This window comes from Protopterus annectens, chromosome 1.part2 (genome assembly GCF_019279795.1).
Source record: "Protopterus annectens isolate FY-2018-M chromosome 1.part2, PAN1.0, whole genome shotgun sequence".
Classification (NCBI taxonomy): domain Eukaryota; kingdom Metazoa; phylum Chordata; order Ceratodontiformes; family Protopteridae; genus Protopterus; species Protopterus annectens.
In genome coordinates this window covers 724,342,262-724,368,641 of record NC_056727.1, presented here as the reverse complement: position 1 = coordinate 724,368,641, position 26,380 = coordinate 724,342,262, and the positions used below count along the sequence as shown (strand labels likewise).

General features: G+C 38.3%; 1 protein-coding gene across 2 annotated transcripts in view; it reads right to left on the bottom strand.

Annotated features, from left to right (window-relative positions):
* The window catches only part of CAPN2 (calpain 2), a 602,999-nt gene that overhangs the window by 161,683 nt on the left and 414,936 nt on the right, over positions 1-26,380 (bottom strand). For both annotated transcript variants that reach the window (XM_044058713.1, XM_044058721.1), the window contains exons 10-12: positions 15,115-15,284; positions 6,740-6,751; positions 5,753-5,955 (exon numbers count right to left, since the gene is read on the bottom strand). In XM_044058713.1, the coding sequence (XP_043914648.1) occupies positions 5,753-5,955; positions 6,740-6,751; positions 15,115-15,284 (385 nt within the window). The remainder of the gene's footprint in view (positions 1-5,752; positions 5,956-6,739; positions 6,752-15,114; positions 15,285-26,380) is intronic.

Sequence of the window (26,380 nt, the reverse complement as noted above, 5' to 3'; positions counted from 1 at the left end):
CATTCTAGACTTCTGTCTGGCAAATGGCTTGATAGTAGCCAATACATGGCTCAGAAAGGGAGACAGTCACAAGAGCATATACAAGAGTGGCCAATATGCAACTCGGGTAGATTTCCTGCTAGTAAGGAAAGAGCACTGGGGTAGAATCAATGATTATAAAGTCATCCCCAGTGAAACAGTTGGCCCACAGCATAAACCACTGGTTGCCAAGCAGTGGTCAGATAATGCTCTAAGGTTAACAGAGACCAGACTGAAGACCTGGAAGTTGACTGGAGAGAAGGTTCAACAGTTTAAGGAGTTACTCAGGGCTCTAGCAACCCAAGAAGAGGAGGAAATAGGTGGAGCTGAAGAAGAAGAATGACAGAGCCTCAAAACAGATATGTGTTAGGACTACAGAAAATATATCTGGCCGAGCCAAATATAGAAATAAGGTATATAAGGAAAGCTGGTGGTGGAATGTAGAAGTCTAAGAAATCATCAAAAGAAAGAGTGCAGGAAAAAGTGGGAGATAGAAAAGACTGACCTGGCTAGGAAGGAATACTGGTTGGCTATCAGCTTGCAAGGCAGAGACAGAAAGATAAAGAGATAGTCAGATACTCTTCATAAGAGATGCCCACAATGACCTGCTCACCAGTCAGGAGGACATCAAAGGCAGATGGAAGCAGTATTTCTAGCAGCTTCTGAATGAAGAAACAAACATAGAAGCTGTACCGCCCCTGTCATAGCCTATGATGAGAGAAGAAGAGGTGCCCACCCTAAAAAAAATTAAGAACAGCACTAAGGAAAATGAAGTCAGGGAAAACAGCAGTCTCAGATGAGGTCACAGCAGATATGATAAAGATGCTAGGTGAGCTAGGGGAGAAATGGCTCCTGAGTGTGCCCATAGCAGTGTGGGGAGAAGGGAGTGTCCCACATGACTGGAGAATAAGCCTACCTATGCCAGTGTACAAGAACAAAGGGAACATACACAACTGTGGGCAGTAGAGAGACATCAAATTCCTATCACATTGCATGAAAGTTCTGAAGAAGGTAACTGATAAATGGATATACAGAGTAGTAGAATGTAAGATGGGAGATGAGCAGTTTGGATTAAGATCAGGATGCAACACAACTGACCCAATGTTTGCAGTGAGACAAATAGTTGAGAAGAAGCTAGAGATGAGGAGAGAGTCCAACTGGGCATTCCTAGACTTGGAGAAGGCATATGACAAGGTCCCAAGGAAGCTGATTTGGTCAGTACTGCAGTGGTTTGAAGTCCCAGAAACACTGGTAGAATTAGTGCTGGCTATATACAAGGACCCAATGACTCAAGTACGATCAATGTTTGGACTTACACAAGGGTTCCCAGTGGGTGTGGGTGTGTATTGGAGTTTGACTCTGAGCCAGCTGTTGCTCATATTTGTAATAGAGTACAATAGCAAACAGATCGGAGGGAACAGATCAATAAAGTTGCTGTATGCAGACAATTTGGCATTACAGGCAGACTCTTAGCAATAACTTCAGAAAGGATAGGAGAATGGAATACAAAACTAGATGAGATGAAATTAAACACAGATAAGACAGCATTAATGGCAGCAATTGGGGGAATCAGAAGAAGCTGACAATTGAGACAGAAGGGAAGACAGTGGAACAGGTAAGTATCCAAGCATCTTGGAGGGGTGGTTGAGGAGAAGGGAAATCTGAATGAAGAGGTCAAAGCTAGAATCAGAGGGGCTGCAGCCAACTAGCACAGAGCCTCAGGTGTAGTGAATGACAGAAGAATGCCAAAGAAGCTGTAAAGTAAGGTGTACAAGACAGTGGTGCAACCAGTACTACTGTAGGGTACAGAAACCTGGGAAGTAAAGGCAGACCAGATGAGGAAGTTAGAGGTGATGGAAATTAAGTGCCTGAGAAAGTTGTTAAGATGCACACTGTGGGACAGATGAAGAAATGAGGACATAAGAGCAGAAGCCAAAGTAGCTCCAATTGTAGAAAAGATCAAAGAGAACAGGTAGCTCCATTTGCAGAAAAGATCAAAGAGAACAGATTACACTGGTATGGTCACATGTGCAGAAAAGCAGAAGGCAACCTGGTTAAGAAGATTTGGGACAGACAGGAAGAAGGTAAGAGGAAATGAGGGCGTCCAGCAAAGAGGTGGATGGATTGTGTGACAGAAGATCCGTGATAGTCAGGCATGAGTGCTGAAGAAGGCAGGAGTGTGGCACTGAATCGAGAGAGTTGGTGACAGTTAACATGATACCCCAACCCCATGTAGAAAAAAATGGGAAAAGGGGGATGATGATGATGATTGTGTTTTAGGCTGAAGTTTATTTGCTAAAGTTATGCAGGTGGTGAAGATGTAGTAGTCTGAAAATGTTGGCAGAGAGAACATAGTAGATAACACAACTGAGACTCTATGCCATTACAAATAAAATAAATAAAATTTGTTTGACAACATGCTTGGCTTTAGGAAAGGTATTTTAGTGATGCTCTGTTTTAGGGGATGAGTATATAAAGCTGTAGGTTCAACTGAACCATGTTTGTAGTTTATATGTATTTTTGGCAGGACTGATTACAATGAGTAGAGTATAGTAAAGTATAGGATCAGCTAGAGGTGTAAGTTACTTGGTGTCTTTTAGCTCTTGAAATTATGGGCAATTTTTCTGACATGAGTTTTGAAGGCTAAATATAGGTGCAGTCAGAGTGTAAGATACTTAGAAAGAAGCATGCAAGGTGTTCATCAGCTGGGGAAGGAACTCAGACAACAGCCTTGTGTAGTGTTTTTTGAAGCATGAGTTTAACTTTACAGAAATTATCGAGTCCAAGAGAGAGTAACCATTTCTAGAAATTGGTCACACTGAATGAGAATTTTGTAGAAATGCAGGTGCACTTGCGGCTAGCAGTCCAGAAAACTGAATCATATATTTTCATAACAAAACTACCGGGAGAAGAAAAGCAGGACTGATGCTTGTGGTATACCAACAAGTAAGGGCAACAGAAGATACTCAAGAGTACAGAATGGAACTGGCTTGTAGGGATTGTTCAAACCAATGATGTGTAGAGGCACTGATTCGAATGAATGGAAGAATATGGTGTAATTGAAGTCACTCTGGTGGCATAAAGGGATAAAGCCCTGACTTTGTCTCAGGCCACCCAGGTTGCACAACTTATGAAGCAGCAGATGTGACAACAGATGTGGGACACTGGGGATGAATTAATTGTCAATATTAACAATTGTCAATATTAGGCAGTATTTCATCATGTGACATAGTCTCAGAGGCTTTATTTAGATCTAAAATAACTGCCCCAGTCAGATGCACCACCGCAGTATCTCAGGTTTTATTTCCACCAAACTAGAAAATGTTTTGTTTTGTCATCCCACAAAGTAAGTCATTATTACTACATCGGAGTAGGATTACCCTCATACTGTGCTAAACAGGGCCTGTCCCAGTATTTACACAGGGAGTACATGAAAAATGGAAGTGAAAACAGAGCCCGACTCCGAGTCTTGTGTTAATAATGCAGAGTGTTAAGGGGGAAGAAGTAACATAATCCTTCCTCACTACTTGATGTTTACCCTGCAGAGATCTAGAAAACCAGCCAATAAACAACTGTTTGATTCCCTACTCACTGCAGGTTGGCAATGCAAAACTAAAAATTATTCTGTACAAACACATATTACTTAACAGACGTGCATTGTTCTCATAGTTATCAAACTAAGTTGTGGGAGTTGTGCCAGGCACATCCTTAGACATGAAGGTATGGCATACTGTGCTCCCTGTTTGCATATTACAATTACTGGCAGCTAGCAGAGAGGATTCATGTTATAAGGTGTTAACAAGATGCTTCCTGTGGTTCAGGGTTTGATTTCCTCTGTATTAATTTGCTTAATATGTGACCCTGAGCAAGTCACTTAACCAGACAGTGCTTCTGTGCTGAGCCTAAAAAGGTCCAGGTGGATCAATGTTCTACCAGGGTTCATTTCCCATGCATTCATACACAAACAGTTTCCAAACGAATCTGTTTGGTACAATGGAGATGATGCTGCTTGGATAGATTGGATTATTTTAACCTTATTCTTGAACATTCCATCACTTAAGTACTTCAGATAAGAAAATATCAAGATTCCTCTCCAGGCCCATATACCCTGAGGAGATTATGAGTTTTGATAAATCCAGAAAAGTCAATTAACAAAAATACAGAATCCATGTCCTGGAATACAGAGCTGGAGAAGTTTCATATGATAGTCACCAGTGGGTATAAAAGCATGAAGCCATGATAAAAATGTCATCTATTCTGAAAAAGTACAAACAGTATTACGCACATAAATAAAGGCAATGTACCCCAACCTTACCATGCAGTCTATATTGTGAGTATTGGCATGAACTTTACAAAAAGGCAAAATTCTTTAAAAAATCAATTCATCAATCATATTTAATTTTCCATAACAAAACACAGAAGTGGCAAATCTGGGTTTCTTTCCTCCCTCTAACATGTCAGTTCACACTTCCCTTCTCACACTCTATGTACACCCAGATTTACAGCTAAATCCCAGACAGTACTACACTACTGACACTCTAATATTACTGATGGCCACACTGCTCTCTTGTTTTCTTGCCACTGTTGTTCTCAGATTAGCAGGGGTCAGAAGGAGGAGTGTTGCTGTTGCTAACATTGCCTCTAGTGCCTCTACAAGAAGGCTACTTCTAAGCATTCTAGACTTTCTGCTTAAAAGCATTGTCACTTGAGGTTTGTTGATGGTCTCTACACTTTGATTTGAAATTATACTTGCCATAAATGTCTACAGTTCAGCACCATTGCATGTTTTGTTGATAGCTTATATTTCTGATTATCACTGCATTCTTTTTTATGAGGCTTCTGTCACCTTTAATACTGGAATATAGATGTATCACATTTTGCTTTGCATTTGATGTGGAAATATAAATTGCCTGAAGACAGCTAGTTAATAATGTTGTCATAGTCTGCATCAAAGCCATAATCTCTACACTTTAGATAAAAGTCATTGGCATTGTTTCTCACTTTTTAATAGTCCAGGTACAGAATTACTACTGGCAATGCTATCTTAATGCTATTTTAAAGTTTTTTTGTGTGTTTTTTTCCCTACCCTTCCTTCATTATTACCAGCCTGGCTCAAATGCCTCATCCATTCAGGGTCTGCTGGATTCTCCATGACCCCCCCGGACTAATTCTGGTAATCTGCTTGGTCCGGTCATGTCTTTGCTTCTGTCCAGGGGGACTTGGTGGTCTATCCTTATTTCACCCTCCCCTTGTTGCAGTGAGGTATGGCCCTTGAGGGATGTGCAGTGTAAGGATCTGGGGCATGTAGCACTGCTTTTGCAGGAGCTCAGGCAAGCCCTACTGCCCATGCTGACCACACCTCTTCTGGAAATGTCCCTAGTGTCCACCAGGGATCATTGTTTAAAGATACTCATTCATCCCTCCCCAGTGGCCAGATCCATCTCTCCCTGCCACTCTGTCAGTCTACTCAGACTGTAATTGAACTCCTGTCTCATGGGTCATGGTCAGGGCTTTACTCCTCTGTGCTTCTGGAGCAGCCTTACTTCAAAATCTTTTAATATACTTATGTCACATCTGTTAACAGTGTTTTACTGCTTTGACCCAACAACACATTTAGCAGGCTGCAACTTTATGGATTTTCCACAAACTCTTAATTTATTTCCACACCTTAAATATAAAATATACAGATACAAAAACTTGGTGAAAGTTTCTGTTACAATTGATAAATACTTACTGAGCTGTAGCTTGCTTTTCTGAGAACACACGGAGGCAGAAGTCAGCATTTTTGTTAGGTTCAAAGGTCGATGGCACAATCACAAAGTGACCTGGTGGGAGCTTATGTCGGCAAGTGATATCTCGGAGGTTGATAAAGGTCTCAGATCGTGTTGCTGATTTATTGCTTGCGAAAAAATCCCTCCTTAGTTGACTATTTTCCAACTCGTTATAAGAAAGAAAGAAAGAATAAAGTCTGACTTGTAAATATGTTGGTTGGTCTTTTTTCCCAATTTATTTTACATATGTTGTTGTTATGTAAGAAGTAGTAGATGTCATTAAAGAATAATGCTACATTATTGTTTACTTTAGCAGAGACAGGCCTTACTTACTCAGATTTCCCTTGTTCACTTTGTTTCAAGAGCACATTAATTTGGAATATATATGCTGAATTCAAACTATAATGCACACTTTTTTTTTCCTTTAGAAACTTAAAAAAGAAAATCAGATGAATGCTTCTAGCTGTAAAAAGTCACCCATGACAAACATGCATCAAATGGAATTTTTCCATTGATAAGACAGAAAGCAATGAATCGTACTTGTGACTTGGTACAGTAAATGTCCAATATGTATGAAGTTGTCTGTTTTCTGGAACAACATTAAACTAACATTTATTTGATTTGAATTCATTTGTAAATCATGAGTGAGGCCAAGCAAATCGTTTTCAGACACTTCTTGAGCTCGGAGAGAATACAGACAAAACAATAAAAGCATCCATATGAGAAGATGAAATAGTAAACAATGAATAAATAAAACATCACTTTAAAAGTTCATGCAATGGAATTGTGTTGCCCTTGATTATCCTGCTGTTCCCACTTTTTGTCTTTGTTTCTCTGTTAAATGTTAGAAGTTGCATTTTAAATGTCTTCTTGTGAAAACATATGACATACTCAAAATAGATATACTGACACAGTGATAGCATGAATTACAAGAATAGCAGAATACATACCTCTGGTGGAACCTGTGGAAATAAAAGAGAAAGTTTTAACAAATTAGAAACTGATATTTATTGTAGTATCATAAGTGCAAGCCCTGCTTGCTAGTGAATTATTAACATACGTCATTTACAATGATTTTAAAGATATAATTTTTTAAAACAATCACTGATCAAGCAAAAACATTGAAAATCAAATATACTAAATATATACAACCCCCACACATAGAAATACTTTTAAATAGTATTCACAACTGGCAGTGCATACATAAATGTTTTTTTTGCTAGCTGTGCTCTGCTGGATTAAGACTTGTATTACAGGCTGGTGGTGTGGGTTAATGACCACAACTTTAGTGGCTGGAGAAACAACAGGTAGAGATGATTAGGAAAGGAGGATGTGGTAGAACACTTCATCTTCTTTCTCCTTTTGTTAATTAATACAGAGAAGGTGTCTTGGATGGAGAAGGATTGCACAGGCTTAACCAGGACATAACAAAACAACAACCCCAGTTCTTCAATAAAAGAGTCTGACTGATGGTCCAAAGGAGTAGCCAGATAGTGGAGGGAACTACGGAGTATAAACTTTCTTCCTTTTATTTTTTTTTTTACATCTTATTTTAGCTTGCTTATACCATTTGCTTGTTACCTCACAGATATTTGCCCATAATTCTTGGTTCTTACCACTTCCCCATGACTTCTTCTTTATGTAGTGTCACACTAGCCCTTGTCTTCCTTAAGGAATCTTGGCTCATTTGGAGAGGTTTGAGACAGATACTGAAGCTGTAGAAAGCTTTTTAGTCTTTTTTTCTCTCTTTCTCCTCTGCCTGCTGACCATCAGGCCTTGGCAATGGCACCTAGACCTATTTGATCTCTGGCAGTGGGGATTATCCCCAGACTGCCAGATGAGAGCCAGTATTGGGAACTATCACCCAGACATTGATAATGGCTGTGCTCTCTTTGGTATACTGGCAAGAAGAGCATTTGTAGTAAGGCCCTAGTCCTTCCCCTAGTGGTGACGTGAATGCTTGCACAACCACAGGGACTCCCACCATCTCCATGCATGTTTGCTATTTCATATACAGTACAGGAGTTACCATCACCAGCTTTGGCAGCCACACTGCAGGTCCATCCCTACACTGGTTCCTGCTTCTGAGTCCTTCCATCCCCCAGTACAGGAATGGCACGCATGCCCAACTGACAGGTACTCCCCCCCCCAAGTATAGGCACTGCACATCATCCTACCTGTATCACTGGTTGCCTGGGCTGCTAGTCAAACCTGGGTTAGACCTCTCAACTGTTCCTACTCTGGAGAAACATTTCTATTTTCAGGGCTGAATTACCACTGCATATTTCCCTATTTTTAGAGGTATGTCCCTAGCTTTAGGCCTGATTTACCTCTTCACACAATTTTCTGAATCCCCCTCATCTCTTGTGATTTTCTGAAGTTGTCTAGTACACAGAAAACTATACCACATGACCAGCATAGTAGTTTTCACCATAATTTAAAGAAAAATAACACACATCTTTCATCTCCCTTTATCTACAGCATGCTGCCTGATAATGTGTTTGTATTTTCCATCATTTATGCTACACTCTGGTTTTTAAACATGTTTATGAGTAGTATCCCACAGTCCTACTGGAAGTGGGAAGTGTTGTGTGTTAGTATTCATATTTTATGGTAATTAGATATCAACATTTTTGGTTGGATGTTCCTATATTTTAAGGGCCTCTGTTCCTATTTTTAATGTCCACAGGACAGAGGTGTATGGGTCACCTTGGAAGTAATCAGAACTTTTTCCCTCTGTGTCACTGAGCTGCTGAGTCTGGTAAAATGCTGTTCATCAAACTACAGCGAAAGTGTTTTCTGGCATTTCAGTCTCTGGGGTGGAGGCATGAGTTACAAAGACATTACTGAGGTTTCACATCTTTTGTAACTAATCCCATGTTGCACCTCAATATCGTTGTATTTCACTTACTTGAGGGTTCACCTGCTTGTAGCTTATTTGCTTTCATTTGGAAGCTCACCTGTATATTCAAGTGTGAGAAACACAAACGCACAGACTCTGTAAATATATTTTCTCTGAGTTTGTATAACCATGGAGACAGTATAGTCCAGGTGCATGGGGCAGAGTCTGTCCCTTGCAAAAATGCTCTTAAGAGTTACTTAAGCAGTTCATGTTTGAGCTAATAAAGTAGATCCCATCTATAGCTGGTGACATTAGTGGTTCACAGCATACATTTCTGTCTAGTAACTGATAGTGGGGCAATATTCTTGACTGACATTACAGTGCTGAACATAAAGCTATGAGTTCCTAATGAACTCTTCATTATATAGTCCTAGACAGGTTCTTGTCCACCCTACTTTCAAACTGTGTCTTTGTGCAAATTATTTGATAAGTCTACTGCCCCTGAGTGATTAATGGAAAAGAAAAAAATGTCCTAGTTACTGCTATGACAAACTTGGTAGAGGAATAAACAAATTTACACTTTCAAATTTATTCTAATTTCTGGACCAATTTACTATAGAATACATAATCACTGTAAACACATACAATGAGGTTCTTATGATTATTAAAAAAAATGTGCCATTCAAATTTATTTTACATTCTTTTGACAATTGTTCCTGTATCAACTTGCATCTCTTTGTAAATACAGACGTCTAATCTTATGAATTAGGAATAATTTGGGAATTTGTTTATAATTTCTTAAGTTTTTGATTAGGTAGACATTATAATTCATTGTAATTATGTAATTCCTTTGCAATCACTTTTTAGACTTTTTGCTAAGATCAAGTGTAGCATCTATTTACTATCTAAAGGTTGTAATACAAATATTTAAGAATTATATGTGATCATTACGTGCATAACTCTCAACTGCTCAAGTTTTCACAGAACGTCCAGATTTTTGCCTCATATTTTTGGTCAGTACCACATAAAATTTGTAGTTTTCTGGATTTAATGACTGGAGAAACAATTGGTAGAGATGATTAGGAAAGGAGGACTGAATTCATTAAATACTGACATGATTTTGAGTTTCAGAATTCATATCCTTCAAAAAATGCATGGCAACGTAATACCTTTTACTCTAGAAACTTTGTAAGTTTATGAGAGCAATATTTAAAATTTGTCTGTATTTTGTGGACATAGTCCCCAGCATTATTTTTGGCTTTGTCCAGATTTTTTGTGCTGAGAAATTGAGAGGTATGATTAAGTGCATCTTACTCTGAAAATGTCTGACCTCAAATATCCATTAATTTATATTTATTGATACTTGTAGTAACTCTGGTGGATGGTGGAATTTAGCAACTACCCTAGTAAGAGCCTTCCATTTACATTTCTTAAGGAATGGTTCACACTGGGTCAGAAGTGAGATACAGCAGGTAAGTAAATTATTCAGAACAACGATTCTTAAGGCAGTATTACACAATATCTATTAACCAATTATTAGGATTCTCCCATGCAACATTTCCAGATTTGGAAAAGTACAATGGACAGCATTTCTAGTATGTTTTGTTTAGTTTCAGGGAGTATTTTCAGCCTAGATTTAATGTGCTTTCCCTAAGAGATTAGGTAAAGGAAATGTATTTGGTATGTGGATTTATTTTAATCATTATACAATTTATCCTACATTAACATTGCCTAGAAGAAATTATATTTGCCTTCAGACCTATCTGTTATTTCCATTATATATAAAAATATATTTTTGTTTTTAGATTATTTCATTGGTAGGAAGGCCATAAAACAGACTAAGTATAAAAGAAAATAAGTGAGTTGCTGTACTCAAGGGGAGAGGAATGTACCCTAAAAGTGTTATGATCTGCAAGTCAGTATTTTATTTGCTGTCATACTTCATTGTCTTGCAAACAGTTAAAGAAAACTACAGGCCAAAGCCGAGGGCATTACCTCTATAACAAGCTATGAAATTATTATTATGTGTTATAAAGTGAATCAATTCATTTTAACTGACTGCAGCTAATGAGAGGGTAAGAAAACCATGTTGATGTGATTTTCTGAGTTTGATTTTTTACTTGTTTCAGATGTCATCTTTTATTATTATATAAAAATTATACATTTGTTTCCAATACCTGCTTTATCCTATTCAGGGTCACAGGAAGCTGTAGCCTGTTTTGACAAGCAGTGCTTGTAAGGTATGGAACCAGTGCCATATAGGTCACAAGACACTGCAGGATACACACACAGAGATGAAGGTATACATATACACACCTACAATCATAATCAGACAGACGAAAACACACACGCGCGCATTCAGTAACAATGCATTTCTCCTGAAATAATGCATTTTGTCAGTTTAACTAGTAGCACGTCTTTGGGATATGTGAAAAAACAACCAACCACAGAAAAATGTTCATGTGGACAAAGGGAATGCATGCAGACTTCACACAGCAGACACTTTAGCAGAGAACTAAATATACTCAAAAGATAGACTTTATGTTATTCTCCTCTATATATCCATCTAGTCTATTATGTACCTTGCTCAGTCTGACTTCTAATAGCATTTATTACTCTGCTTGTAATATGCTCATGTTGACTTATGACTGTATTTATATAATTATGTTTGTGTGTTGTACCTTTATTATTTTGTGTGTTTATTTATAATTCATGTACTACTTGTCAAATTGAAACCCTGGCTAGTCCTGAAATTGGTCAGTTTGATCAGTGATCTACCCAGGTAAACAAACAAACATGCATAAATAAATAAATACATACATAAATTAAAATAAAACAAGCACATGTCTGGCTTTCCTTCTTCCCTCATCCTTCGAAGGGAGATTTTTTTTGCATCAATATTTATAAAGTGTTTGTAAGTACAGATGTCTGAAATGCAGTTCTGCTGTTCTTGAAATGTGCTACACTTTAGAATTATTCAGTATTTCAGTCAGGATTTTAGTTCTGTTATTCCACAAAGGTTTAATCTTAAAATACACCTGTCAGTATTGTTTTACGTAGAAATGTAACATAATCCATGCCAGCAATATTATGAGAACTGTAGAATTCAATGCTGGAATTTTTTCTTGGGTCAGATAATCTTAATAATATAGTTTGTCTGGATGTTACAATTTCTGGGAGAGTTTATTCATTTGTAATAAACCTTCCATATTATTTCAAAACCAATATTTCTGAACGTAGATGCTTCTTGTATTCATTTCTCTACATGATTAGTTTTTATAATAAAACACCTACTTAGCAGATGTATAAGGCCTGATGAGAAATTTATAAAATTTTAACAGTTAATGCAGTGGAGTTAGGCAATGAGCTGTTAAACTGCTAACTGTGGCACAGGGTTTGGCTCCATCAACCTTCATTTGCCAATTATGTGACCTTGAGCAAGTCACTTAACCAGGAAGTCCTTTAGGGAAGTTTAGAGATTGGACTAGGCTCCTCAGTGGTCACCTGGATCATATGCCTGGTAACTACCTATGACCCTATAACCTGTTAAGTGTACAGCAGACATCTAATGGTTTCACTGAAAAAAAAAAAAAAAAAATATATATATATATATATATATTTATATATATATATATATTTTTCCTCAAAACATTAAAAGCATTGTGGTTCAGCAATTAGAAATGAGCAATTTGAGATGGCAATGCTATCAGTTCAGTTACTGGCAGGGGTGCTTTCTATGTAGAGATGCATGCCTTCCCTTTGTCCATGTAGTTTTCCAACAGATGCTATGGTTTCTGTTTACTTCCTAAATACATGCTGTATGTAAATAGGTAGTTCCCCAAATTACACATAGATGTGCATACCATGTATGAGTGTGTGTGTGTGTGTGTGTGTGTGTGTGTGTGTGTGTGTGTGCGTGCGCGTGTGTGTAAACTAAATTAGACAGGAACTTTATTCACAAATAGTCTAACTGAAGGTTGCAGGTGAGCTGGACTTTGTATCAGTACTAAGTGGGTGGAAGACAGAGAAACTAAGTGAATATCTGGAGGATGAATGAATGAATAAATATCTGACTATAGAAAATATGTTTAATTCTCTTCCGATGTATTAGTGATCAGAAAACTTACTATGCTATATTGATATGATTATGTCCAAGAGGAAACAAATGTTTACATATTATGACATTTTAGATATACTGTTAAGTAATTAGAACAAATGTATTCATCTCAAACAGTGCATAAGTGTAACTAAAAGCAAAATATATTGCTTATAATATATTATTATAAGAGAGTTTTCAAAATAGTGGATTTTGATTAGCTGTTGAAACCCAAAGATCTTTATGTTAATATACTTCTCTTATGTTAATATATGTAAAGTTCATTTAAAGTAAAGAAGCAAACAAACAAAACAATGAATAAATAACATCTACTGAACTTTGCAAGATACCATACCAATATTGTTACAATTATAAGGATGTAGACACTCCATTAAAAATAGTCTCAGCCTTTTCTTTCACCTTGTTAAAAAGTACTTAAGAAAATGGATGCCTGGTACCATTAATTTTTAGTAAACACTGCTAAGACTGAGAGAGGGATAAATAACAGCTGTGGTTAATTCTAAAACAAAAGGAGTATGGTGGCAACAGGTGTGGTTCTTGGCATTAGAGCTAACTGCTCATCAGTGGATGTTGGTTATTATTATGGCCAGCTTTGTTTCCTTAAGGAGTATGGTGGCAACAGGTGTGGTTCTTGGCATTAGATCTAACTGCTCATCAGTGGATGTTGGCTATTATTATGGCCAGCTTTGTTTCGGCAACAGGTGTGGTTCTTGGCATTAGATCTAACTGCTCATCAGTGGATGTTGGTTATTATTATGGTCAGCTTTGTTTCCTTAAGGAATATGGTGGCAACAGGCATGGTTCTTGGCATTAGATCTAACTGCTCATCAGTGGATGGTATGATGGCAACAGGTGTGGTTCTTGGCATTAGATCTAACTGCTCGTCAGTGGATGTTGGTTATTATCATGGCCAGCTTTGTTTCCTTAAGGAGTATGGTGGCAACAGGTGTGGTTCTTGGCATTAGATCTAACTGCTCATCAGTGGATGTTGGTTATTATTATGGCCAGCTTTGTTTCCTTAAAGAGTATGATGGCAACAGGTGTGGTTCTTGGCATTAGAAATAACTGCTTGTCAGTGGATGTTGGCTATTACTATGGCCAGTTTTGTTTCCTTAAGGAATATGGTGACAGCCACTGTGGTTCTTGGCATTAGATCTAACTGCTTATCAGTGGATATTGGTTATTGCTAGTGTCACCTTTGTTTCCTGAGGCATCCAAGTATGGAAAATACAAAGCACCATACCTAGTGCATTACTGATAATGGTGAACCTGTATATACAAAGTTTCCATTCTGTAACCTAGCAGTGACACACGTTTTCACTACCTTATCAGTAAAGTATGTTACTTAGAAACAAAATGTATTATTATCTTCCACAGGCTACAATATAACAAGTGCGCATATACAGAATGGCAGATAAAGAAAGGATGTGATGCATCTTTCAAATGTCCAGATTTTCATAGAATTTCCAAATTAATTTTTTTTTTTTTGGTCAGTTCCTCATAAAACTTGTGCTTTTTTGGAAAATCACTAAGGATCGAAGTCACTAAATAATAACATACATTTAAGTTTCAGACTTTATATCCTTCAGAAAATGCATGCTAACACAAATCCTGTTATTCTATCAACTTTATAAGTTGATAAGAGCAATATTTAAAATCTGCCCCCATTTCTGGGCTTTTGTCCCTCTTTATTTTTGGCTCTGTTCAGATTCCTTGTGCTAAGAGGCTGAGAGGTATGATGAGATGAGTGATAAGATTTTTGTTTCACATCAAGACTCGCCACAAAAGTACACAGTACTAAAAATGTTTCTTAATGTTTGACTGCAGCCACTGCTCCTAGAAGCGATAGCTGTGGCAATCACTCGGTGAGGATACCGAGGGAACCAATTTCTCTAACACATGGCATGGGCAGGGCAAAGTGTATGATTTTTCTTTTACTGTGTGTTTCACCCAAAGGTGGCAACCAAATGCAGAGTGGTATCCCATCTTCTTATAATATGGGAACCATATGAAGCAAACATTTCAGATGTTATCTACATATCTCTCTGACTACCATTTTGCCTTGTTTTGTTTGCACTCTTGATGGTGTGTGATTGCTTGCCCACAATCCACAACATCGGTGCCATTCAGATGCATTAGGCAAAATCCTCCTTTATGCAAGCAGCTAGTCCTATCAGCTTTATGTGGAAACTTGCAATGTATATGCAGTTAAATGATTTCCATGCTGTCAGATTAAGACTTAATGTATTTCTAGGTAAAATGTCAGTGCAAAAATGACTGTTTCACTTAGACAATCAACTTATATGATTTTTATGTTTTTTGGCAAAACCATTTTTCAAACAGCAAATAAGTGAACTAAAACATACCTCATATATTGCATAGCCAATTGTTTGCATGTCTTCCCCCATTTTCTTTTCCTTCCTACGATTCTTTTGTAAAAGATTAATTACAAACGTACAGCCAACCTCATTGTCATCAGGGTCGTCATCAGCTTCATCCAGCACAAGTCGAAATTGTGGGTTTGTCCAGAAAGTAACTAAGTAGATGGGGAAGGAAAACATGCCACAAACACACCTATTAACAACACTGTAAAAATGTAAACATACTTTACAATACAAAAATTGAACATGTGAGTGAATAACTAGAAAATAAAGAATGCAAATAATGCATATTGATACATAATCTGGGTCTGATTAAAATATAATTGAATAACAAATGTTTAATGTATAAAAATTAATCGTTACAAATGTTAAGTAGTCTTTCTGTCAAAAAAAAGTTGAAAGTGTAAAAAGAGTCTTTGCATGGTAAGGCAACAGTGCTTTTTGCAATGATGCAAAGGAAAACATAGTAAGAGACATCCACAGCTAAAATCCTAAGTGGACAGGTGCATCCAAGTCAAGAGCTTCAGCAGAAAAAAAATCTGATGGAGCAAACAAGTGACACCAAACATTAATTCTAAAACAGCGCAAAATGAGGTAATGCAAGAAGCCGATACCAGCCACAGATAGAACATCAATCCAGATATCGCAAGTAGCAGGAGAACAAATAGGCAGAGGCCAAACACAAGCAGCAGGAAGCTGCATTAATAGCAGCCTTGACATCACCAAACAGATCAACTGTTCCTGAAGTTCACTGAATCACAGACTCAAAGCAAACACTGAAGTTGACAGATGTCTTGGTGTGAGATGACTCCTCCCTAACAAGGTGATGCATGTCTGTGTCCCCAGACAAGACAGGAAGTCAGCTTACACCATATTCTGTTCTTTGTTTGCCAGTGATACGAGGAAAGAGTATATCTGGTGAAGGGAACAGCCCTCTTAGAATTTTACAATTTTTAGATGAGGAGAAACCAGAGAAATTAAAAGGGATGAAAAGCACCATCTGTCAAGGAGAAGCAGAACTACAGCCTTCAGGTTCTTCTTTTGCAGAGAGGGTGGTGAAAGTAAGGAGAAACAGCACAGACAGATACTTGTCTCCTTAGTCTCCCACTTCAATCCTTATAGAAAAAGGGTTTTTCTTTGCAAGCTAAACTACAAGAATCAATTGAACCAAATGATCCTTGGCAAAAAACTTAAAAAAGATTATCAGTTCCACCATCATAAGAAGACTCAGAAATATACATCTTTAAGGACTTGCAGAAAAAAAGCCAGTGTAGAGCATTCCCTTAGTAACAGAAGTACGTTCCAGAGGTATGGGGCCTGATATGCAAAACAATGAATATCAGAAGTTTCCAAATGCACATGTGCTTGCAAGTAAGCAGAAACAGAAAACAAATGCCATATTTAACAGAATACATAACAAATATGTAATTCCTGAAGATCTAATTTCTTTTTTTGAAGGGGAGAGGGGAGTATGTTGAAGATGTACACAGATCACACAGCTCTGTTATTATGGTAAGCATGTGATGTGATAGTATGGCAAGTAGAGAATGTTCATACCTGAGGTGAGTTATTTATTACTTATGTTTTGCTAACCAGGCTAGAGCACTGAGCCACATGGACCTCTTCGGATGGCCCAGGAACACTTTCTGGTTAAGTGACATGCTCAGAGCCACACAGCTGACAAACTGAGGCTGAGGGAATTAAACCCTGAACAGAAAGTAGCTTATTAACGTATTATAGCCTTAATCCTTTGTCCTAGCTGCCATGCTGATATTGTCTGTCCTCTTCAAGGAAAGATACCCTAGTCTGTCTTTCTAGGTAGAGCTGGGAAAAGATCCTACAGATTATGGTAGCTCTGAAGGAAGACCTATGTCTGGGGATCACATCCAGCTTATAGTGTCTTGTGAAAGTCACAACTCTACAAGTTTCATTGAATTAGGCATTTTAAAAGGAGGCCAAAGAAGATGCCACATTTCTAGCAGGGTGTGCAGTAGGCTTGACTGGCTTGATATTCCTTTCATAACAAAACTTTATACATTCTAACAGTCATTGAAATAGGCTTGTTTTATACACCTTGAATCTCAGTGTGCAAAATGTTTAATAGAAAAACAACTGGAAAGTCTTTCATATTTATTTTATTCTATCTAGACAATAAAAAAGCTGTCTATGAATATTAAAGGTACGCAAGAGGTATTCTCCCCTGTTTATATACTCTGGAAAAATGCAGGTAAAATAATACTCTGATTTAAATTGATTTTGGTGGTACTTTTAGAGAAAAATAGGGTTCGTTTACTTGAGCACTGTGTCTCTATGGAATACCATGTAAGGTGTTTCTACAAAAGTCTTCAATTACGTAAATTCTTGCTGATGTTACTGCTGCTAAAAATATAGCTCTCCATGGCAAAAACGTAATGTTTGATTTACTTGTTGGTTAAAATGGAGCAAAAGGTGATGCAGGGCTCTTTGGCGGGTGCTAAGTGGAAAAGTTTCCCCTAAAAGGCTTTATAGATATTTTGCAAAGCCCCAGAGTACTCCCTCATAAAAGTTAGATATGGCAGGTAAATGAGCCTTAACAGAACTATAACTCAAGACAGAATCAGACATGCGCTAAGTAATCAAACACAGCCAGAACAGTATGTGTAAGACTCTAATCCCCTACAGGAGGCTCATGCCATAAAATAAAGACACTTATCTTTGTATCGCTGTACGTCGTCCTAGTAATCTGTGACTGTGAAGAAGTAAAGATATAGATGACAGCAGGAAGGTAAGAAGAATTCCTGGCCATCAACAGGAGTGGAAAAAACATGAAATCAAGTGGCAGGAGTAGATGCTTGGTGACACTTGTTAGACAGTTGAAAGAGGAAGGTTCAGGACACTGTCAGGTGTTAAGGTTCCTCCAGAAGAGAAGACTACAATGGCATAAACCAGGTTTGCTAGTACCAAAAGAGTGCTACTTGAGTAACTTTGGTCTTGTACAGAGTCACTTTCTGAGTTAATCTAAGTTTCAAGGGAAAGCGTCTGAAAGTGTACATCAAATAAATGTTAATGTGATAAAGGCTTGTGGTCTGTTACATACAAATATGGGTGGAGAAGTAAAGAAACATTTGAAAAAAACTTTACTTAAGGAGGCTCAATTAATTTTTATATTTTCAGATTATGAGTCCTACTAGTTTGAATAATGAGTTAAAGGACCACTACGGGCAAACAATAAAAAAACATATTTTTTATCTTGCCATGATTTGCTGCACTTCCTAAAGCTGCCTGCAGAAAAATAAGTGCTCATTCCTAATTTTATTTTTTTTTACTCTTGTCTGTCCTCATGGGGGCAGACATTGTGATTCCTTTGGAAAGCTAAATCTGTCCCAATGCACAGACTGTGAGAAAAAATAGCCCTACCATTTGTTGTCAGACTAGACTTCCATTCACTTAGAATGGACCACCTGAAAAAAAATGCCAAGTTTGAGAGTCTGCAGCTCATGTGTCATTGACTGGTATGCGCCGAGTTTTACAAATGTTGTTCCTACTGGTGTACTGCACATTTTCTGAAAGAAACTTGGAAAGTGTCAACAAATTACTGAGATAAAAAAGACTTTTCACAAGGGCCAGTTTTGCAAGTTTCAATTCCTGGCCAAGTTACTCCTCCCATCTCCCCTCCTTCAGTGGGCTACAGTCTCACATTTCCAGCTTGGGTAGATTCAACTATTTTGTCAGCTTTGCATGACAATAGACATCAAAGAAATCACAGCCTGGTGTGCCACTAAAACTGTTCCCTTATACATCTCTTCACTTCTGAATAGCATTTCCCCAGGAATAAAAAAAAAAAAGGCACACACATCAGTCCAGAGTATGGGCCAATCTATCCATTTCTTATTGTGCACAGTAAAACATTCATTTATAATGCATTCTGGCTGCTGACATGGTTATCTTTACATAGTTCTCTTATAGCATAACCTGAATTTATGGTATTCAATGCCAAGCTTTACAACAGTTCTCAGTTTCTTAACAATGACCTCCCACGCCCTGATGTGACCCAGTACTTTGTCAATATACTGTAAATATATAGATTAATACAAATGTGTGCACATATGACACGTACTCGATGCCAAAAAGTGCATTGTCATCCCCTTTGGTAAAAACTCTGTACCTGTGAGTTACCACATAGGTGGTAGTCTACTTAACACCGAATGTGTGATGAGACCTTGGGACCCAGGTGGACGGTAGTCTCTCCTTTGATAATCACATCACCACAGTAGTCAGGAAGTCCTTCTACGTGGCACACCATCACAAAAGGGTTCTCATCCAGGAAAAAAAGAGGTCATTGTTCCCCTTTTACTTGACACTCATTAGACCCATTATAGAGTACAATGCCCCTTTTGGCATGTACCTCACAAGACATTTGCAGCAGCTGGAAAGGCAGCAGAAGTACCTCACAAAGAGGATTACTGGCCTCAAACAGATGCCCTGTACTGACCATCTAAAAAAACTCCAGCTTTACTTTGTAGTATATCGCCTACTCCGAGGTGATCTCTGCCTAACATATAAAGCTATGTCAAACCCAGAGCTGTTAGACATGCTACACCTAAAGAAATCCCAATCCCTATCCCTCTGAGCTACATGCTCTAGGAACCTAAACCTTGTCACCACAATAAACAGGACATGCTGGAGAGATAGATTCCTGTCCCAGAGACTTCCCATACTCTGGAACAAGCTACCCATCTATGTCAAGCAAAGTTCCTCATTAGCACTTTTCAAGAAAAATCTTTGAGTGGATGGGAGATAGGAAAATATACCCTGGGAATCACTTCTGTGGCTCTGCTCAACAGTGGCACAGGAAAATAACTTTCCTGGGTGGCATAAGCCAGGGAACCTTGTTGGCTAGGCTTACTTAGGCCCTTAGGCCGATAGCCTAGTACCTACCTATGAACCTATTATTAGACTAAATACAATATTATGTAGCATTGAAATGTGCTGACATAAGGGCGACAGTTCATTATTTACCCATAAAGCAAATGTCAGAGTGGAAAAGTTCAAATAGTGGATAAAAAGGAGGTGGGGAAGAGAAGAAGTATTTGTTAGAAGTAATAATTAGGGTAGATATGGGAGGCAGGAGAAAAAAATGAGTAAAAGTAACATTACAAGTAAGAGAAACGAAACCAAGGAAAAGAATAAATAACATGGACAACAAGATTTACTGTGTGTGTGTGTGTGTGTGTGTGTGTGTGTGTGTGTGTGTGTGTGTGTGGTGTAAAAGAACTATAAAGCAAATCTGCACTGATACCTGCTTGCTGCCCTGCTGAGGGGGACACTTGTGCAAGTGCAGTGGACTGACTCCAGTAGGAAGGGATGGCAGCATAACTCTCAACATTATAGAACAAGAAATCTGGACAAGGCCATAAATAATAGGGGACAAAGGCCCAAAAATGGGACAATTTATAAATATCGCACTTACAAACTTAGAAAGTTGATAAACAGGTTTTGCATTAGAGTGAATTTTCTTAAGGATATGAAGTCTGAAAATAAAATGCCTGTCAACTTTCTGACTTCGGTGGTCAATGATTTGCCAGTGATTTGACAGAAAACTGCAATTTTATGAAAAAGACAAAAAATCTGGATTTTCTGCAAAAATCTGTACTGTTGAGAGATATGGATGGGAGTCTTGAACCAACACCCATCAATCACTTTCATTTGTTTGCCAAAAACATTACAGCAGTGTTTTGCAGAGAGGTGGGAAAAGCCTTAAATTTGACTGGTATGTTGTGTGGGTGTGGGTAGCTGTGTTTGTGGAAGGTGGAGGTGTGCCTTTGTAAGTGTGGTGCGAATGTTATGGATTATGAAATGGAGAGATTAAGAGTAAAATTGTGCTCAGTGAAGTCCCTAGCATTTCATCACTGCCTGATTCAGACATATACATTCCCCTGTGTTTGTCAGTACTATGTTTGAGTGCATTGTTTTGGAGTGTAGTTTCACTGCTACAGCTGCTGCTACTCTTTCAATACAAGTATCTGCTTTGGAAGTTTTCTCCAGGAGTCTGTTGCTGAGACGATGAGAGACATGTTACAGGTATACAACTAAGACAAACTAGATAAAGCAATAGTAAGAAAAAGTACTAGGTCACATCAGAGGCTTGGGAGGTCATTGTTAAGAAACTGAGAACTGTTGTAAAATGTATCATTAAATACCATAAGTTCAGGTTATACTATAAGAGAATAACTATGTAAAGATAACCATGTCAGCAGCCAAAATGCATTATAAGTTGAATATTTTACTGTGCACATTTTAAATGGATAGACTGGCCTAAACTCTGGACTGATGCATTTGCTTTTTTTTTTTTATTCAGAAGTGAAGAGGCATAGAGACATACAAGGGAACAGATTTAGTGGCACACCAGACTAAATAGTTGAATCTAGTAAAGCTGGAAATGTGAGACTGTAGTCCACTGAAGGAGGGGAGATGGGAGGAGTAACTGGGGAATAAACAGGGAAGAGATCAGACCCACCTGAATGTGCGCCTGGAAATCTGCTGCCATAGTTTTATTTACAATCAAAGTACAGAATTACAGTCTAGCTCTGGTGGGAGAAAACAGATTTAGTGGAAATAAAGAATTCAGCTGAAGAGGGCAAGGAGAGATAAGCCTACCCAATTTTAATTTTCATAAAGAAACAATATCTTACTAAACCTTAGCTTGGGTTTTTCAGCTGAAACCAAACTCCTTTCTATATCACTAGTACCAAAGGATAACTCACCTTCCTCAAACCTAGATCTATGAAGGAGGGGGTCACACCACAAACTTAGCTTGGTCACTTTCTTTATTTCTTTATTTAAGCCTGCTATGCTTGGAAGGAATTGGAGACATTTCCTTAGAGGATTTGGCTCTATGTGTTTGCTTTTCTTTTGTATGACTTACCTTTCTCCATAGGCTTCTGAAATTCAGAGAGAGAGTTTGACTATATTTTTCTCCCTCTCTAAGTAAAAGTCCTTTCCAAATGAATTTATTTTGTTTATCTTTAGTGGTGCACTTGCCAAATTTCCTGAAGGTAACAAAATCTTGTTTTAGATACTGGGCAACCAGGAAAATCGCACACAACACACTAATCCACATGAGAGAATTTATGTCCACACCTTTCACACTTTTTAAAACGTGAACAAGTATCCATTAACCTGAGTGACTCGGTTAACACATTAACTTCTGTCTAAGTTACACAACAAACAAAAAACAATTATATTTAACACTATAACTAGCAACACAGAAAAAAAACACTGAATCCTAAAATACCAACAATAAAGAACTATATAATGGTGACTGCTGAAGGAGAAGAGGAAAAAATAAACAATTTCTGAAGAGAAAAAAAAAATATATATAAAGGCCTAATCTGAGGAAAACAATCACTAACCAGTATATATAGAAAGAATCAATGTTTGAGAAGTCAAAGACTAAATTTTTAGTCTGGAGATTGTGAACTGTTTTACTGTCTGCTGCAAGCTCAGTAATAGAGATCTGAAAGATAATGGGAGTATACAGAGCATTATGGGATGTGAGGGAGAAGTTAGGGGTCTGGGTGAAGTCTTGGTTCCAAGCTGATTTGAGCCTGCAGCTAGGAAGAGGGTGGAATTGATGGATTGGATCAATTGAGATCAATAAGTAGCTCTGATGCAGAGTTCTGCACAAGCTTCAAATTGTCACTCTTGGTGTTAGGAAGAAGAAGGTAGAGAACATTACAGTAATAAATGTAGGATGAGACCTGCACTTGTCCCCTATCCACCTAAGCCTTCTTTAATAAGTTCCCTCAATTAGTCCAAACTCGCAGCCAGTCCTTCGACAATTCTCATTAAATTGTAGACTTTCTCCCATACCTCCCTTTTTCTTCTTTGGTTCACTAAAAACAAAAGACATTAAAAAACTGTTAGGTCAGATCCTTATTGGTGCACCTACTGGAGCTAATGGCTTTCATTCATAGTTTATTAAGATGTGATGAGATGTGATGAGAACAGTGTGAGCAAACTCAATGTATCATATTTATAACCTATGAAATAACTCTATGCCCATCACTTGGATACAAGTTCATAGGAGGTTACTAGGCTATTGGCCCTAGGGCCTTTATAAGCCTGCCATGTTATTTATACCCTTGTTCCCTTATTGACCAAGTTGTATGGTCTATATTTGCAGTGTGAGCCTATGATCAGCACTGACTACCTTTATACAAGTGGGATATATGTGACACCCCCAGGGTAAATTTACGGTCCCCCATCCAGTTGTCTAAGTTACGCTTAAACAGGGTCATTGAGGAGCCATGTTTTATGTGAACTGGAAGTTTGTACCAGAGGAGTGGAAATCGCTGGGAGGCAATATCTCTCCAGTATGTCCTGTTAATTGGGAGGCTAGGTTACGATCCCTACAGTGAGTGAATCTTGTTCCATTTGACTTGTGGATGTGCCACATTTCCATATGGGCAGGGTCTGTGACTGCTCTGTAAGCCAGGCACAAGTCGCCTCTCAGTAGCCTATAAGATAAAGAGTACAGCGACAGGGCCTTCAGTCTGTCCATGTAGGTCATGTGTTGAAGGCCCTGAATTTTCTTGGTGAGAAACCTCTCAGGTCTCTCCAGCTGCTGCAGGTGTCTGGTGAGGTACATACAGAAGGGAGCGTTGTACTCTTATTAGTGGTCTGATGAGGGATGAGTACAGGGGAGTTATAACATGCTTAGCTCTGGATATGATGCCCTTACTTATGAGATGTGTAACATAGAAAGCCTTCCTTACCACAGTGGACATATAGTGATCAAAGTTAAGGTTGCTGTCAACCTGTGTTCCCAAATCTCTCACCACAGGGTTTTAAGTTAATGGGGGTACTGTTAATGTTGTAATTTGCAGGGACTTCTCCTTTGCTGAAAGGGATGATAGTGCATTTTTTTGCGTTTAGTTTGTCAGTGACTTTGGCACCAATCATTTGTCTGTGTAAACCCTTTTTGTAGTATGTCAACATTGTTGGGAGACTCAAAGATTGCATTTAGTTTACAGTCATTGGCAAACTTGGTAAGCCACAGGCCATCTATTTTCACCTGAAATAGATTCCAAACAGTAGGAGGCCCAGCACAGATCCTTGTGATACACCACTGGTAATTGGTCTTCTGGTAGAGGTGGAATCCCCAACTTATTTAATTAATTAATTTATTTTATTTTACATTTGTTTACTGCGATAGTCCGACTGAATACATGTCCATTTTCAGCGGAGGCCCGGGGAGAAAAGCTCCAAAAACACTTTCAACAAACTGTTACATTTTTACAGTTTAAAACACAAAATAAACACAAAAAGATTTGTACATAGATGTAAACAAACACGACAAACAGATGTACACAAACAAATTATTACTTTTTACTTAGATGGAAAATTCTAGACAGTCGTTTTAAGAATGATAGGGTACTGAATGCCTACTAGTCTAACCTGGTGGTAGATGCAAGGACATCCTAGGATATATAACAAAGTGTAGGCAGAAGTCCTCCATGTGCACAGAAGTGATGGTTAGGGTTAGTCTGGATTAGGACAAAAACATAGCCATTGTTTTTTAGAGTACTGAATCAGACTTTTCTTGAACTGAGGTAGAGAGAGTTCATATGTAAGATTAGCAGGAAGAGAATTCCAAGTTTTGCCAACAGAGTTAGCAAATAGAGATTCTCTGGCTGTGTTGTTGGATTTGAGAGTTTGAACTAGTAGTCTTTCAGATGAACGAAGTGCACTAAGGTTACTGTAGGGGGTGATGAGGTTTTTAAGTACAGACGTATTATCTGGTTGGTAGAAGATCTTGTGTGCAACTATTAGTTGGTTAACCTGAAGTAGGTTAGGCAGTTCAAGCCATCCTAATTGATTTAGGTTATGACAGTGATGAGTTCTGTAGGCTGCATAAGTAGCAAATCTAGCAATGTGATTGTAGCTGCTAGAAAGTTTATTAAGGCCAGTTTTGCTGAGGTATGTAAATAGAGGGGAAGCATAGAGGAAGGTGGAGAGTAGATGTCAGCAATTACAGTTCTGGCTAATGGCATTAGGAAGGGCTTGATCCTATATAGTGAGACAAGTTTTTTTATTAACTGTTTTAATAGTTAACTTAAGGTTATTATCTATTATAACTCTTGAGAATTTGGTTGCGGAATCTGGGGACATAATGGTGCCGTTGTTGGATTTTAATGTAAAGGTTGTAGGGGTAGACCTGCGAGTTGGGGAGAAAAGCAGCAGTTTGGTTTTATTAGGATTTAACATGAGACGATGGTTAAGGAGACAATTTTCAACTGTGTTAAAAGTATTTTGGGATAGAATCTGCAACTCTGTAGGTGAAGCGTCGGAGCATACTAAAGTGGAGTCGTCTGCATATTGAATGCATGTTGCATTTGGGATGACCTTATACAAATCATTGATGAAAATGGAAAATAATAGTGGACCTAGTATGGAGCCTTGGGGTACTCTGATGGTGATGGGTAAAAGGGTGGATAGTTTGCTCTGCCATAGGACAACCTGTTGTCTACCACTGAGATAGGACTGAAACCAGTGGATGGCCTGATCCTCTAGGGAGATGGATTTCAAAGCGTTTATGCGTATTTGGTGGTTTACCATATCAAAGGCTTTCGAAAGATTGAGAAAGATAGCAGAGGAAAGTTTATTATTGTTTCGGTGTTGGTTAATGACATTAGAGAAGTAAAGGGGGGCTGAGGTTGCACTATGGAATGGTCTAAAGCCATGTTGGGTGTTGGTTAGAAGATTGTTATGGATAAGATACTTCAGGAGTTGATTATGGATGCATTTTTCCATAATTTTAGCTAAGGGTGACAGAATAGCTATAGGTCTATAGTTTGACAGGTCAGTACAGCTGTCCCCGTTATGGAGTGGGATTACATGGGATATCTTCCAGATGGAAGGGATGGATGATCAGGATAGTAACGGGGTATGCTATGGCATCTGCAGCTTTTTGTAGATATTCAGCAGGGAGTAGATCAGCTGACAGGGTGGTAGGCTTTAGTTTCTTAAGTAATTTTCGGACAAAAGATGTGCAAACTGGTTTAAAGCTAAAGGAGAGTTGGGAGCTGGGTGTAGTGGCTGGAGAATATGGGCATCTGGGGTGTAATCGGTTAACTAAGTTCTGCATGGTTCTTGTAAAGAAGCTGTTAAAGTTATTGGCAATTTCTTCAGGGGGGTTTTGGTTAGAATCCAAGGGGGCAGGAGTGGGGGATTGTCTTTGACTAAGGAGTTTGTTTTTATACCTACCCAA